Source organism: Oratosquilla oratoria, chromosome 15, assembly GCF_046742065.1.
Source record: "Oratosquilla oratoria isolate Oo_2021 chromosome 15, ASM4674206v1, whole genome shotgun sequence".
Classification (NCBI taxonomy): Eukaryota; Metazoa; Arthropoda; class Malacostraca; order Stomatopoda; family Squillidae; genus Oratosquilla; species Oratosquilla oratoria.
In genome coordinates, this window is record NC_134791.1 from 41,210,013 (window position 1) to 41,224,486 (window position 14,474).

Genomic DNA, 14,474 nt, shown 5'->3' on the forward strand with positions numbered 1-14,474 from the left:
CGTATATATTCATCATTAGAAGATAGATTTTGAAATGTGGTAACTTGTTAAAAAAGAAAGGTCATGGAGCTCCAGTACAAACAAATCACAATAGTCTTCTGGCAAAAACATTAATTTAGATATGGGTTACTGCTCCATCAGAATCGCCTAAAGATCCAGTAGTGTATGTTGCAGCTGTCAGAAACCCAGTAATAAAAAAAAAAAATTGGCTAGTACGAATCAGTCTAACAATCGCGGAAACCTTATATTATCACATTTGAATATACGTGAGCATTTTTAATTTTGCGAGTAATGAAATTTAAAGGAGATAGGAGGCCCATCGTTACTAGGGATGCTCTCGTGTTATTGAATATCAAACGCGTCGATAAAGCTCATTACAAGGCCCCTACAGGAAAGGGTAAAATTAAATCCTAATGTTTACCCATGCTCTTTTAATCATAATATGACTCCATTTAGATCAGTTCCAGCGAAAACCTAACACTAATCTCTGTGGTCACTTTGAATAATTATCTACAGATTCAATAGGTTCCGGATAGATCAGACAGCCTGAAGAAGCCCGTAGAAAGCTACAATCGATCAACGGCGACACTTTTGGTCCCGACCACCTAATGGTGTTTCCACGATCGTTTGATCAAGGCTGCCCCGGACATGAGGGAATTTCAATGGTAAAGAAGAAGAGTTTCAGTCGAGAATTCGTGGAGAGATTCCCATCACGCCGGAGAACCAGTCCTTATATACGATCTTGCATAACCTGAAATACTTAAACACGCTTCTTTGATATACCTGATCTACGACCTAGAGAAAGGTCCCTTGTCGTTCCCCATTTTTTCTTTGGGTGGAGGAAGATTCGTCCTCTTAGCAGAGGACGTCACCCATCGTAACCCTGTTGATTATATATATTGGCCGGAAGTGCCCCGTCCAGTATTCGACAACCTCAAGCTTTAGATATACTTCGTCCACATGGGGTGATATAACTTTCAGTAGATCATCTGAGCTTTGTCATCGTCGTCTGCGATGGCGAACGAGACAGGCCTCTGACTATTTCAGATCGTTAGAATTTTTCAAATGTGTATTACTGATCGACCCCATTGCCTGTGAAACGGTTTGGCTAGACATTTCGCTAGTCTGTGGGGTGCACTGCCAACACCTGAAGTTATGGGTCACATTGGAGCGTTAGGTTTGTGAATTTTTGGTATACCGCGCATTATGGGAGGATTAGGGTCTTCCTCTAGAAGTCCCATTAATTTCTTTCCTTTTTCAGTTTTATTACGAATTTTTCTGTCATGCATTTTGAATTTATCTGCTTCACTCGTTGCGAAACCTACATGCTTTTTTGTGATAAGTATTGTCGTCATCTAAGAGCTCCAACATTTTACTGATATAATCCTCTTTTGATAGGATCGCGATACCACCACCTTTATCTGCATTGGTGATTACTATGTCTTTGTCAAAGCCTAGATAAGCTTTCTTGAATCTTCTGGGGATGACGCATTCGTTTTTATTGGCTAACGCTTGGTAACATGTAACAATCCCCTGTTTGAATCCTTTTTCAATATCGCTGTCACTCCATCTATAATTTCTCTTAATGAAATCTGTGAACCCCCTTGTGTTAATACCAGTGTCGAACTTAAGACCTAGCGATAGAGCTTGAATTTCAGTATTTGATAATCTCCTATCTGAAAGATTTGTTATTATTCTACACCTTCCAGTTAGTCCAATCGCTATTGTCACATATATTGTTTAATTTTCGCTGTAGTCTTTCACTCTGTGATGTCTTCTCTTTTTCTAATTTCCAAATTAGGTGTGATGGTAATTGCGCTTCAAATCTACAAATACATTTGTGTCTGATGGGCAAATGTCCGATGACCAATTATCAGGTATCGGTGTTCCATTATTATGGACCTTTTTCCATATTGGTAGTTTCACTTTATCACGTAATGTTTCTATTTTGTTGTCCAAATCTTTACAAGCTTCTTCTAAATATACTTTAGCACACTTAACGAACGGGTTGTTCTCAGTAACCAGTTGCTTCGGAGCCGATCCAGGAAGAACCTTTTCTTCCAGGCAATCCTGTAGAAATTTTCGTTGTAGTACACATCTATCCAACTTGCGTCTTCTGTGGTATTCCAATTTCGAAAACAGTGTCGTATACAAAATTCCGTGCAATAGTTGTTCAGTGGCATATTATGGCGAGTCATCAAGGGGATTAGATAAAAGAATTTATGAACATAAAAACGACATAAAAGCACATAGGACATCTAATTCTTTAGTAGTTCATGAGGAAAAAATCGATCATTTACCAAACTGGAAAGGAGCTGAGGTGCTGCATAAAGGTTTTGACAAATTCACTAGAAGAATTGTAGAATCAGTATATATTTTAACTAAGAATTCATCGAACTATTGAGGAGGGTTTATCAGTTTAGCTAAACAAACCAGTATTTTAATTCTAGAACACGCCAGAAAAACCTTTCCCAAGTATCCGACAAGATAATTAAGTTTAGTACATAAACTTCAATTACAGTTTTCCGTACACTCTCTGAAGAAGTTCTACGCGAAAGACACGTTAGAGTGTTTATGTTCTCCATCATCATCATCATCATCATCATCATCATCATCATCATCATCATCATCATCATCATCATCATAAAAAAAAATTATATATATATATATATACATGTATATGTATATACAGTATATATATATATATATATATATATATATATATATATATATATATGTATATATGTATATATACATATATATATATATATATATATATATGTGTGTGTATATATGTATATATATATATATATATATATATATATATATATATATATATATACTATAATAAAGTAGTAGCCTCTGTTCACGAACTCCTAGGGTTTTGGAGATAGACCCCCATAACCATATATATTCTGATACCCTATCACTCCAGGTACTTGGATAACTATATTTCATTAAAAAAAAAATTGGTTAGGGTTAAGGGTTAAAGTTAGGTGGGGTATGGTTAGGGATTATTCACGAACTCCTAGGTTTTTGCAGATAGACCCCTATAACCATATATATTCTGAAACCTTATAGCCAAAGGTACTTGGATAACTATTTTCCATTTGTCTGTCTGTTCACGAACTCCTAGGGTTTTGGAGATAGACCCCCATAATGTACATCTTTACATTAATATAGAATATCGGTGTTTTCTTCCAATATTTTCCTGGTGAGGCTAATTTTGTGCACCTTATCGAGATGGTTCTTGGGCGCTCCTGTTGATAGATGGTAGCTTATGCGTCGAGACAACCTCATGGTCGTCCTGCCGATATAGGTGGAGGGGAGGGATTCACAGTTCCCTCCATTACAAGTGAACCTATATACAACATGTGACTTTTGAAGTGTCTTCCAAGGCGGGGGCTGTAACAGGGTTGCTAGATAAGAGGGTGGAATTAATGCGGGCGAGAAATACCTTGATGGTGCTTTCTTCGCTTTATTAAGATTATGATCTGGCGATTACAAGTTGGCAAGATTTTGTACAATTAGATCCTTGATCTTAAGCACTCCTCGTGCCGGGCCTTGACCTCGGCACTGCCTCCTGCCAGATTAGGTGACCTGGGCAGTCCTTCCTTCCAGATTTGTGACCTGGGTAGTCCTTCCTGCCAGGTTCGTGACCTGGATAGTCCTATCTCTGGCGGCACAGCCGTCCTATAGTAAAGGGGGTTAGTGGGTTGCCGCATGTGAGAGGAGTTACTCATTAAATATAGTTATGGGTGTTAGTTCCGTTATATGAAGGTTAGTTATATGGTTGGTGGGCTTGGCTAGACATGGTGTATATATGTTAAATTACGATAATGTAATTGGGGAAGGTATGAGAGAGGGTTCAAGGGGTCTGTATGGTAACATTAGGCATCTCATGTTGTGACACCGTGGGGGCGTCGTTGTCTTTCGTAGGTGTTTTGCAATTGGGAAATCTATGAAGTCTGCAAGATTAGAGGTCTTGCCAAAGGCGAGTACCATGGTGTATGTGTGTGGATCACGTGCGTGGTTGGTGATGGCTAGTGACGGTTACAGAACTATTCCTCAATACCAGGTGACTGGTCTTTTTACTTTTGTAGTATATAATCAAATTCAGTCTTTCTTTTCAGGGTTGACTATTTTCAGGCTTCATTATTTGTTTGATTATTCTCTTCTTCCTTAGGATAAGTGGAGAAAGTGAATTTGAAGTAAATATTGATGTCTTGTTCCTTTTTCCGTTTATTGCTTTCGTTGTTGTGCCAATTATCCATGAATTTCTTCGTTTGCCGAGTATTGTCCTTGTTGGAGAAGCCGTTGTTAGTCAACACTTGGGTAAAGCGCTCGATTTCCTTATGAACTTGTTGCCACGTGTAACCGTGGGTGGGTGCTCTCCTGATATAAGCACCTGTGGTAACGTCCTTATATCTTTGAGGGCACTCACTTCCTCCATGTAAACAATGGCCTGGTGTGTTCCCCCTTCACCACTCTGTTGTCTCTATGTGCCGTCTTTCTTTCGTGCTTTTACTTTCTGTTGTAAATCTTTCACTTTCTACTTTCTTTCACCACTGTCTTTGTTACGTATGATAGTCGCTCACAATTTTAGTAGGAAGGCCTTGATCTTCCCATCATCCGACTTAATCAAGTTCCACTTAATATTATCTTATGCATAGGAGAGGGGAATTAAACGGAGCTTAATTTTTCTTTCTTTTCTTCCCGAATGTTACTACACCTGGTTCTTTAAGTGACACCAAGGGACTCCGGTCGAGAATCCTCAATTTGGGTACTAGGTCAGTTCTGCAATGACGTCATGATTTCTTAAGTCCAATGATCTTTAATTTTAGATTTAAGAACCTCACCTAAGGGAAGGTGATCTTACAATCATGGACCAGTTGGATTTTCTTCACCCTTTCTCCAATCAGAACAGCTGTTACAAGTCCGCATGCAATACTGCTTACTCAGGCAATCTTGAAATCAATACACACTTAGTTTATATGTTGTTACATCAGCATAAAAATGAACATTATACAGCAATGAAATCGGGTCCCCGGCGACTGTAAACATTAGACAGAGCGAGCTTGTGCTACTTCCTTCTCCTACGAACTGTTGTTTACCAAGCACCCAACTCATAAAAAATAAATTCTCGCCACCTACCCCTCTATCTGCTTCATTTGCCTACCTATACAAGCCTCTTACACCTGAATTAGTTGCTTCCACATAGACGTATGTGTTGAAAGAGCTATCAGTCTGCGTCACGAGAATATCCAGGAATGACATCGTTCCATCGGCGCTAAATTCTGTAGTGAAAGTCAGGCCGGAGGTTTCCTGTAGGCGTAATCTAAGTAATTCATATTCTGCGTTGGCGCTCTTGATAAATATATCGTCGATGTACCTGCAGTAGATCTCAGGTTTTTCCATGGTGCTAAACACTTCCTCAATGCTTCCCATGAAAATTTTTGCAAGAAGAACTCCTAAGGGAGAACCCATAGCTACCCCATCTATCTGACAATATTTGTTACCACGGGGACAGATGAAGTTCCTTGGTACAGCGATACTAGGGGCGACTGTTCTCTTGGGTGGCTATAATGATCTCTCTCAGCTAGATGAAGACGATCCTCTTATCTCCCACAATCGTTTTGGAGAAGGTAAAGGGGCTTATCCCGGCTTTAAAATTCAAATCCCCTGCCCCTTCAGGCATCGATGCTTACCTCAAACATATGCCAGGCAACATAATCTCACACATGACGACACTATACAATAGCTCACTAGCCTCTGGGTACTTCCCACAACTTTTCAAGGCCTCCCATACCATCCTCATTCCCATACCCCAGAAACCGGCCAGTCTCCCTTCTGGAGTACTTTAGTAAGGTGTTTGATTACGTCCTCTACCGCCGCCTGACCTGGAGACGGAGAATGTACTGAACGACTGTCAGTTTGGTTTTCGGTCGGGGCGCGGTGCAGACGACGTTATTTCCATGATCACTCAATGGGTTCAAAGACCGCCAGACGGTCACTCTGGTAAGGCCATTTTGGTTTGTAAGGATGTGAAGGCATTCGGTATTGTCAGGCATGAAGGCATTAAGTACAAAATGTACCACAACTTCGACTTTGCCCTGCCATTCATAAGGTTACTCTGCAACTACCTGGACGATAAGACAATAAGAATAAAGTGGCGGGGCTGTTTGTCCCGACCTTTTGTGCCGAAGGCTGGAGTACCGCAAGGGTCAGTCCTTCCCCCCACTCTGTACAATCTATATACGAATGACCTGCCATAGCCGGCTTACCCACGCAACCGAACTCCTACTCTTCCGTATGCGGACGACAATAATCACATTAGCAGACACAAAACGCTGCAGGGAGCGTTACACGTAATGCAAAGCATACTAGACGGGGCACACGCGTGGCGCATTAAGACCAGTGCGTCGAAATGCAAAGCTGTATATTTCCGCTGCAAGCAAACCAACAGAACAATCACGAACACTCCTCTTAGAATAAACAACACAAACGTCCCAGTGAAAGAACATGCTTGTGTGCTGGGTAGCACACTTGATAGTGGCCTTACCTGGACCCCACACTTCCACAGACAGGGAGCGAGGGCTAAGGGTGTATTGGGAAGACTAAAGCGTTTCAAAACTGCAACACTGTCCACCAAATGTCGACTGTACCTAGCCCTAGTCAGACCGATTCTGTGCCAGTCCCCGGGATTGAGCCAACTGACATGTCCCACTAACAACTACGACAATCAGAAGGTTCAGAATGACGCAGTCAAGTTCATCATGGGTTCGCGGTGGAGCGACTTCAGAACCTCTTTCCTTACACCGAGTTTCCAACATCCAAACAGAAACTTCACATGAGAACCTAGAATGACCGCACGCCAAACACAAACACCTAGACCACACCGTACAGACTATTTGTCAGCTGCACCTCTCCCTTGGCGGTGTACACGAAAAATCGTGTATAGCCGCGCATTTCAATAACGTATCTTTTTACCAGCTTCAACTGATCGTGACCAGACGTGCCGCGATGTGCTAGGTTCTGTCTGATACGTGTACCACGTGGTTCTGTCTGTACGTGTACCACGTACACGAGGCCGTCTGTATCCAGCGACAAGCGTGAGGAAAGGTAGCAGATTCTCAGTAGATGTGCTATGGCTGGCTGGGTTCAGCTCTCACTGGTTATATTAATATAATAATAATTCTGTTTTTACTTATAATTTCATTTTTCTGTAGACATGTCATATATATTTTAATATATATTCATATCGCAACCGAATATATATACTATTGCCTGTTCTCTCGCCGGCAAAATGGCTCCGCTACTTCAGGAAGTCTGTTTTGTCGGCCAGAACAAGGTTATGTCTCGCCCCTTAATTATCAAGCTGTATGTACACCCGCTTAGAGGAAACAACCCTCTATGCGTAGTATACACACACAAACATATCGCAGACAAAAACACGACTACATACACAAACATCTACATAAATTTTTCCTTTACTGAAATTATTTTCATTCCTAACTTTCCTACTGTATACTCTCATTTTAGTTTACCTACCACTAAAAATATTTCAAATCTTCCTGTCTGTCCCTACGACTAAGCCTCCTACTCCCTTTCTAAATTTGTTGGTGGAGGTTAAGACTAATAAATATTCCTATAGTTACCTCACAGTTACATGCATTGATTTCAGCCTCCAACGCCAGTTCTCCTGCCCACCCCTCCTAAGCCACGACCCCACGAAAAAAATATCCCTAAAATCGCCTGGTGGCAATATCCCTCTTTTATACACAACTATCTTTTTTCATAAAGACATCTCTTCCCCTCCTATAACTACGGATCCCACGCGAACGGGTGGTCTGTCCTAGGTGGTCCATAGTCCATTCTAATCTTGGACACCAAAGAAAAAATCATCTCAACATGGCTACTGGAGAAGGGTTAAGAAACCCGAAATCCCGATTTAGCTGTTTCCAAAGTAATTATTACGGAAACCTTATCCACTTGTCAGAAGAAACAAAAACACTTCTGAGACGAAAAGAAAAGGTTCTGAAGAACTCGGAATAACTTTTAATATATATATATATATATATTTGTATGTGTATGAGGGGGGTGTACACGTACTTTTTTTTTCTATGTTTGCCAAGGTTTTGATAGGCAGATGTTTCCCTGCCGGCCCAGGTCTTTGCCACTTCCTCTCCCTATGAGACTCTCCTCAGAGTTTCCCCAAAGTTGTTCTGTGCCAGCCATCTTTTTCTTCCAGACATCGATTCCAAAATGTCCTGGTCCATTTCGTCTCTTTCTGTTGGGGAAGAAGAGATCCCAGAGCTGCAGGGTATCAGTGGCACAATTCCCGTCTGAGCGAAAAGCCACGGATTTTCCTTCACATAGAGATTGACATTTTTAGCTCCTGTAATGAATAGCAAATGTGACGGTTAAGTCTGCTGTGAAATGCATCAGGCTGTGTGCTCCTAGCATTTTTTTCATATATTATTTCCTTTCTTTATCTCCTTTTATAACCTAGATTGTTATATCGAATGTATTGAACAATGAAAATTTAGATTTGTTTTACCCACAGAGATGTTTCTTGGGGGTTTAAGCATCTTCAAAAAAGTGGTGTACATTATAGACTTTGTTCTGGGTACAAGCGATTTTAGGTAATTGAATTGTCGCGGAGATCCCTATCTGCAGGGATATATATGCTCAGTGGATAGAGGATCTCTGTGTTAGGAGTACCACACCAAAGAAAATTAACTGTCTCTTTCTAAAATACTCGTATACATATCTGGTCGACAAACCTGGTACCCAACATGACCCATCATGACACCAACTGCACATCATCACCAGCACAAACAGACACTCACAAACAATACAAAATTCAATTGCACAGACTCCATAGAATAAACAGTGGGAATTTTTACCACATTCATCATTCCACCGAGGACCGTAGCCACGGGCTAACTCCTCCAAGATATCATTAACCCCCAACCCCTGAAATTTTCAAAACAGAAGCGAATATAACTTGATATTTGAAATGTATATTGAAAATATAAAATGCAGATTCGCTGCGATAAAAATGCACACACCAACAAATACCAATAGGCCCTTTCTTCCTTATAAAGTAGGAGACCTAACCAATGCATAGTTAGCTAAAACAAGTTCTTAAATAATTTGGTGCTATCAGGGATATTTGTAATGAAAAAAAAAAAAATTCTCCCTGCAATTGAAATGCACACATATAGCAAAAGGCATTTTTTTTCCCTTTGTAAGGCCGGCAACAACATATATCCACACTTCGGTAAACAAATAATAGCCCACTGGGACAAAACCCCACCCTGTGAGAACTGGCTGTTGAGATCTGAAGTCATAATGAAAGAAAGTTACAGTGGCTTCTTATTACAAATCCCCTAGCCTGTGAAAATTGGTTTTGAAATGTGAAGTCACAATGAATGAAAGCTTACATCACATTCTTATTTAATCAAAACCTTCGATAGAGAACACTTGATGGACTTGAGGATCTCATCAGCTATTTTGATGCAACCTATAGGTCTGGAATTGCCACCTTTTGCTCCCATCAGAATTTGTCGCCGTGGTTCACTGTTTCATCTGTGCGGGATGTTTTTCAAACCACAGTATATGGTGGAGATCGGGTGGGCATATACAAAGAGTGGAACAACGCCTTCCGCATATAGACTGTAATTGAAGCGTTTCAGCTTATTTATGCCCTCGTCAGAACAACAATGCTCGAGATTGAAATCATATAACTACCACACACCAGGACAAAACTTAACACTCAATCCTTAAATGGATGTTTAGCTAATGATAGAAAATAAAATTGCACTACAATCAGCGATTCCTTATTTAATGCAGCCGCAGATACAACCCTCCAACGGCACCAACAACCCCACCACCAAGTTCATGGTCCACTCTTGCACCACCCCGAGTCTTGGTAGGTCTTGTTTTTGTCATGTACATGCACACATGTTCCCGCGCGGGCGGGCACGCACGCACACACGCACACACACACACACACACACACACACACACACACACACACACACACACACACACACACACATACACACACACACACATACACACACAGTCGTATTCTTGTATGCATATAAATCCGCGTTCATGATTTTCCCCATGTTTTCCTATTTCAGCGCTCTCCAAACTATACGGTATATAGACCAAGCCAACAATACTATGCTAAGTATGTTTTAGGGTTGTATCCAGGACCATTGCTAGGAATCTGGCACCTTTGAACTTTACCTCTTTAGTGGATAAGTGGAAACTACCCCATACAATATCCTCGTTCTTTAACTTGACATCTAGCTAAATGCCCCGGACGTCATTGAACGATCTTTGGGTATCTAGGAAAGGCATTTGTGGTAGTTTTACAGGGAGAGGCCACACCTAACTGTGGATTTTTCGTCAAAGGTAGGTTCCATAGACATATATTTTACTTATGTGCGGAGTACCCCCTATGACATTTATGTGATGTGATGTGATATAGCATGTCAATAAACGTCTTTTCGGTCCATAACAGTAGAAAATAAACATGTAAGCTGGCAAAAGAAACAAAATAATTCATTGGTAGAAATTACAGCATTTTGGTTACCTGGTTAAACAATTTAATTGTTGACTCCTACCCGCCAAAGTATTTTATTTTGTAAGGTGGATGGGGCTCCCTAGAATGAACTGAACCATCGCAATGAATTTCTAATATGTTACATTGTTGAAAGGGTCGATATCCCATTAATCACAGTGTTGAGGAAGAATTGGTAGGTATGTAAGATAGAAGTCTAACTCAAGATGCTCGTGGGTGTCTCTACTCTGGTCCTGAGCACTTCCTGGTGCCGCAGAGAAGATTTTTGAAAATCTTAGATAGAAACCCGACCGTGAAGTCGTATACACATTCATATGCATAAAAATGCGAAAAAAGGGGTCCCTCGTTCCGTCCTATTTAGTCCTCTTCTCCGACCCGCAGTGGACACGGTGGCGATATTCTTGTAAACCACAAGAGAAGTCTTGGTGTAGCATAGAAAGTGTGCACTCTAATAAGAATTGCGATTGGATAATAATGCCCATCTATCGCTGGGTTGGCCTCGAAAAGTCAAAATGCGCCGAGGTACACCTCTGTAGTGGTTAACCGGTGTTTCGAAATTCGTTAGTTAAGGTTAGGTTAAGTAAATATGAGTGTTTTATCTCTTTGTCCTCTTTGGTATAATTCATATGCTAAGCGTCGCAGTTGTTCCGCCTCCGTTCGTGTAGGTCGGCTTTGTGTCACCGGGCTCCACTCCAAAGGCCACACCGGAAGTAGGAGCAGATGGCGCAACAAGAGCAGAATGAGGATGAATAATTTTTATTCCTAATGACTACCGGTAATATCTACTTGCCTCGCTTGTCCATACACATACAGAATTCGGCATTCGAATGCCTTTAGGTGAAGCCAGGTAGTCCCTTCGCTATTGAGGGAGTGCCACAAACATGGCACTGCCTCCCTTTTGTATTCACGGTAGTGTCATCTTCAAAATGAAAACAAAACATTTATCACCGTAGATGCGAAGTCGCAAGGTTCAACAGAAGCAAAAGTAAAAATGTTAGCCAAAAAGGCTTTCATAGTCTGTCGTGGACAAGAATGATTGCTCGTTCGCCCTTCAGGAGACGAGTGCTCTTTGTTTTCGCTGAGCAGCCTCGGTGGCGTCCGATCGATTTAGATTTGCTTAACGGACAATGGAAAAGGGACAGAAAAAGGGTGGTATAAGAATGAAAATCTCAGTATACAGTCGTATATATTCATCATTAGAAGATAGATTTTGAAATGTGGTAACTTGTTAAAAAAGAAAGGTCATGGAGCTCCAGTACAAACAAATCACAATAGTCTTCTGGCAAAAACATTAATTTAGATATGGGTTACTGCTCCATCAGAATCGCCTAAAGATCCAGTAGTGTATGTTGCAGCTGTCAGAAACCCAGTAATAAAAAAAAAAAATTGGCTAGTACGAATCAGTCTAACAATCGCGGAAACCTTATATTATCACATTTGAATATACGTGAGCATTTTTAATTTTGCGAGTAATGAAATTTAAAGGAGATAGGAGGCCCATCGTTACTAGGGATGCTCTCGTGTTATTGAATATCAAACGCGTCGATAAAGCTCATTACAAGGCCCCTACAGGAAAGGGTAAAATTAAATCCTAATGTTTACCCATGCTCTTTTAATCATAATATGACTCCATTTAGATCAATTCCAGCGAAAAACTAACACTAATCTCTGTGGTCACTTTGAATAATTATCTACAGATTCAATAGGTTCCGGATAGATCAGACGGCCTGAAGAAGCCCGTAGAAAGCTACAATCGATCAACGGCGACACTTTTGGTCCCGACCACCTAATGGTGTTTCCACGATCGTTTGATCAAGGCTGCCCCGGACATGAGGGAATTTCAATGGTAAAGAAGAAGAGTTTCAGTCGAGAATTCGTGGAGAGATTCCCATCACGCCGGAGAACCAGTCCTTATATACGATCTTGCATAACCTGAAATACTTAAACACGCTTCTTTGATATACCAGATCTACGACCTAGAGAAAGGTCCCTTGTCGTTCCCCATTTTTTCTTTGGGTGGAGGAAGATTCGTCCTCTTAGCAGAGGACGTCACCCATCGTAACCCTGTTGATTATATATATTGGCCGGAAGTGCCCCGTCCAGTATTCGACAACCTCAAGCTTTAGATATACTTCGTCCACATGGGGTGATATAACTTTCAGTAGATCATCTGAGCTTTGTCATCGTCGTCTGCGATGGCGAACGAGACAGGCCTCTGACTATTTCAGATCGTTAGAATTTTTCAAATGTGTATTACTGATCGACCCCATTGCCTGTGAAACGGTTTGGCTAGACATTTCGCTAGTCTGTGGGGTGCACTGCCAACACCTGAAGTTATGGGTCACATTGGAGCGTTAGGTTTGTGAATTTTTGGTATACCGCGCATTATGGGAGGATTGGGGTCTTCCTCTAGAAGTCCCATTAATTTCTTTCCTTTTTCAGTTTTATTACGAATTTTTCTGTCATGCATTTTGAATTTATCTGCTTCACTCGTTGCGAAACCTACATGCTTTTTTGTGATAAGTATTGTCGTCATCTAAGAGCTCCAACATTTTACTGATATAATCCTCTTTTGATAGGATCGCGATACCACCACCTTTATCTGCATTGGTGATTACTATGTCTTTGTCAAAGCCTAGATAAGCTTTCTTGAATCTTCTGGGGATGACGCATTCGTTTTTATTGGCTAACGCTTGGTAACATGTAACAATCCCCTGTTTGAATCCTTTTTCAATATCGCTGTCACTCCATCTATAATTTCTCTTAATGAAATCTGTGAACCCCCTTGTGTTAATACCAGTGTCGAACTTAAGACCTAGCGATAGAGCTTGAATTTCAGTATTTGATAATCTCCTATCTGAAAGATTTGTTATTATTCTACACCTTCCAGTTAGTCCAATCGCTGTTGTCACATATATTGTTTAATTTTCGCTGTAGTCTTTCACTCTGTGATGTCTTCTCTTTTTCTAATTTCCAAATTAGGTGTGATGGTAATTGCACTTCAAATCTACAAATACATTTGTGTCTGATGGGTAAATGTCCGATGACCAAATATCAGGTATCGATGTTCCATTATTATGGACCTTTTTCCATATTGGTAGTTTCACTTTATCACGTAATGTTTCTATTTTGTTGTCCAAATCTTTACAAGCTTCTTCTAAATATACTTTAGCACACTTAACGAACGGGTTGTTCTCAGTAACCAGTTGCTTCGGAGCCGATCCAGGAAGAACCTTTTCTTCCAGGTAATCCTGTAGAAATTTTCGTTGTAGTACACATCTATCCAACTTGCGTCTTCTGTGGTATTCCAATTTCGAAAACAGTGTCGTATACAAAACTCCGTGCAATAGTTGTTCAGTGGCATATTATGGCGAGTCATCAAGGGGATTAGATAAAAGAATTTATGAACATAAAAACGACATAAAAGCACATAGGACATCTAATTCTTTAGTAGTTCATGAGGAAAAAATCGATCATTTACCAAACTGGAAAGGAGCTGAGGTGCTGCATAAAGGTTTTGACAAATTCACTAGAAGAATTGTAGAATCAGTATATATTTTAACTAAGAATTCATCGAACTATTGAGGAGGGTTTATCAGTTTAGCTAAACAAACCAGTATTTTAATTCTAGAACACGCCAGAAAAACCTTTCCCAAGTATCCGACAAGATAATTAAGTTTAGTACATACACTTCAATTACAGTTTTCCGTACACTCTCTGAAGAAGTTCTACGCGAAAGACACGTTAGAGTGTTTATGTTCTCCATCATCATCATCATCATCATCATCATCATCATCATCATCATCATCATCATCATCATCATCATCATCATCATCATAAAAAAAAATTATATATATATATACACATGTATATA

The 14,474-nt window shown here is 40.5% G+C and overlaps 1 protein-coding gene across 3 annotated transcripts in view; it reads left to right on the top strand.

The window, feature by feature from the left end:
- Positions 1–14,474, top strand: part of kcc (solute carrier family 12 member kcc) — a 731,707-nt gene that overhangs the window by 400,181 nt on the left and 317,052 nt on the right. Inside the window, exon 1 of one of the 3 annotated variants that reach the window (XM_076198828.1) lies at positions 9,866–9,937. The exons of the other annotated variants lie outside the window; for them this stretch is intronic. Within the exon in view, the coding sequence (XP_076054943.1) occupies positions 9,907–9,937 (31 nt within the window). The 5' untranslated portion in view covers positions 9,866–9,906. Of the gene's footprint in view, positions 1–9,865; positions 9,938–14,474 lie in introns of those variants that run through there. 3 annotated transcript variants of the gene reach the window in all.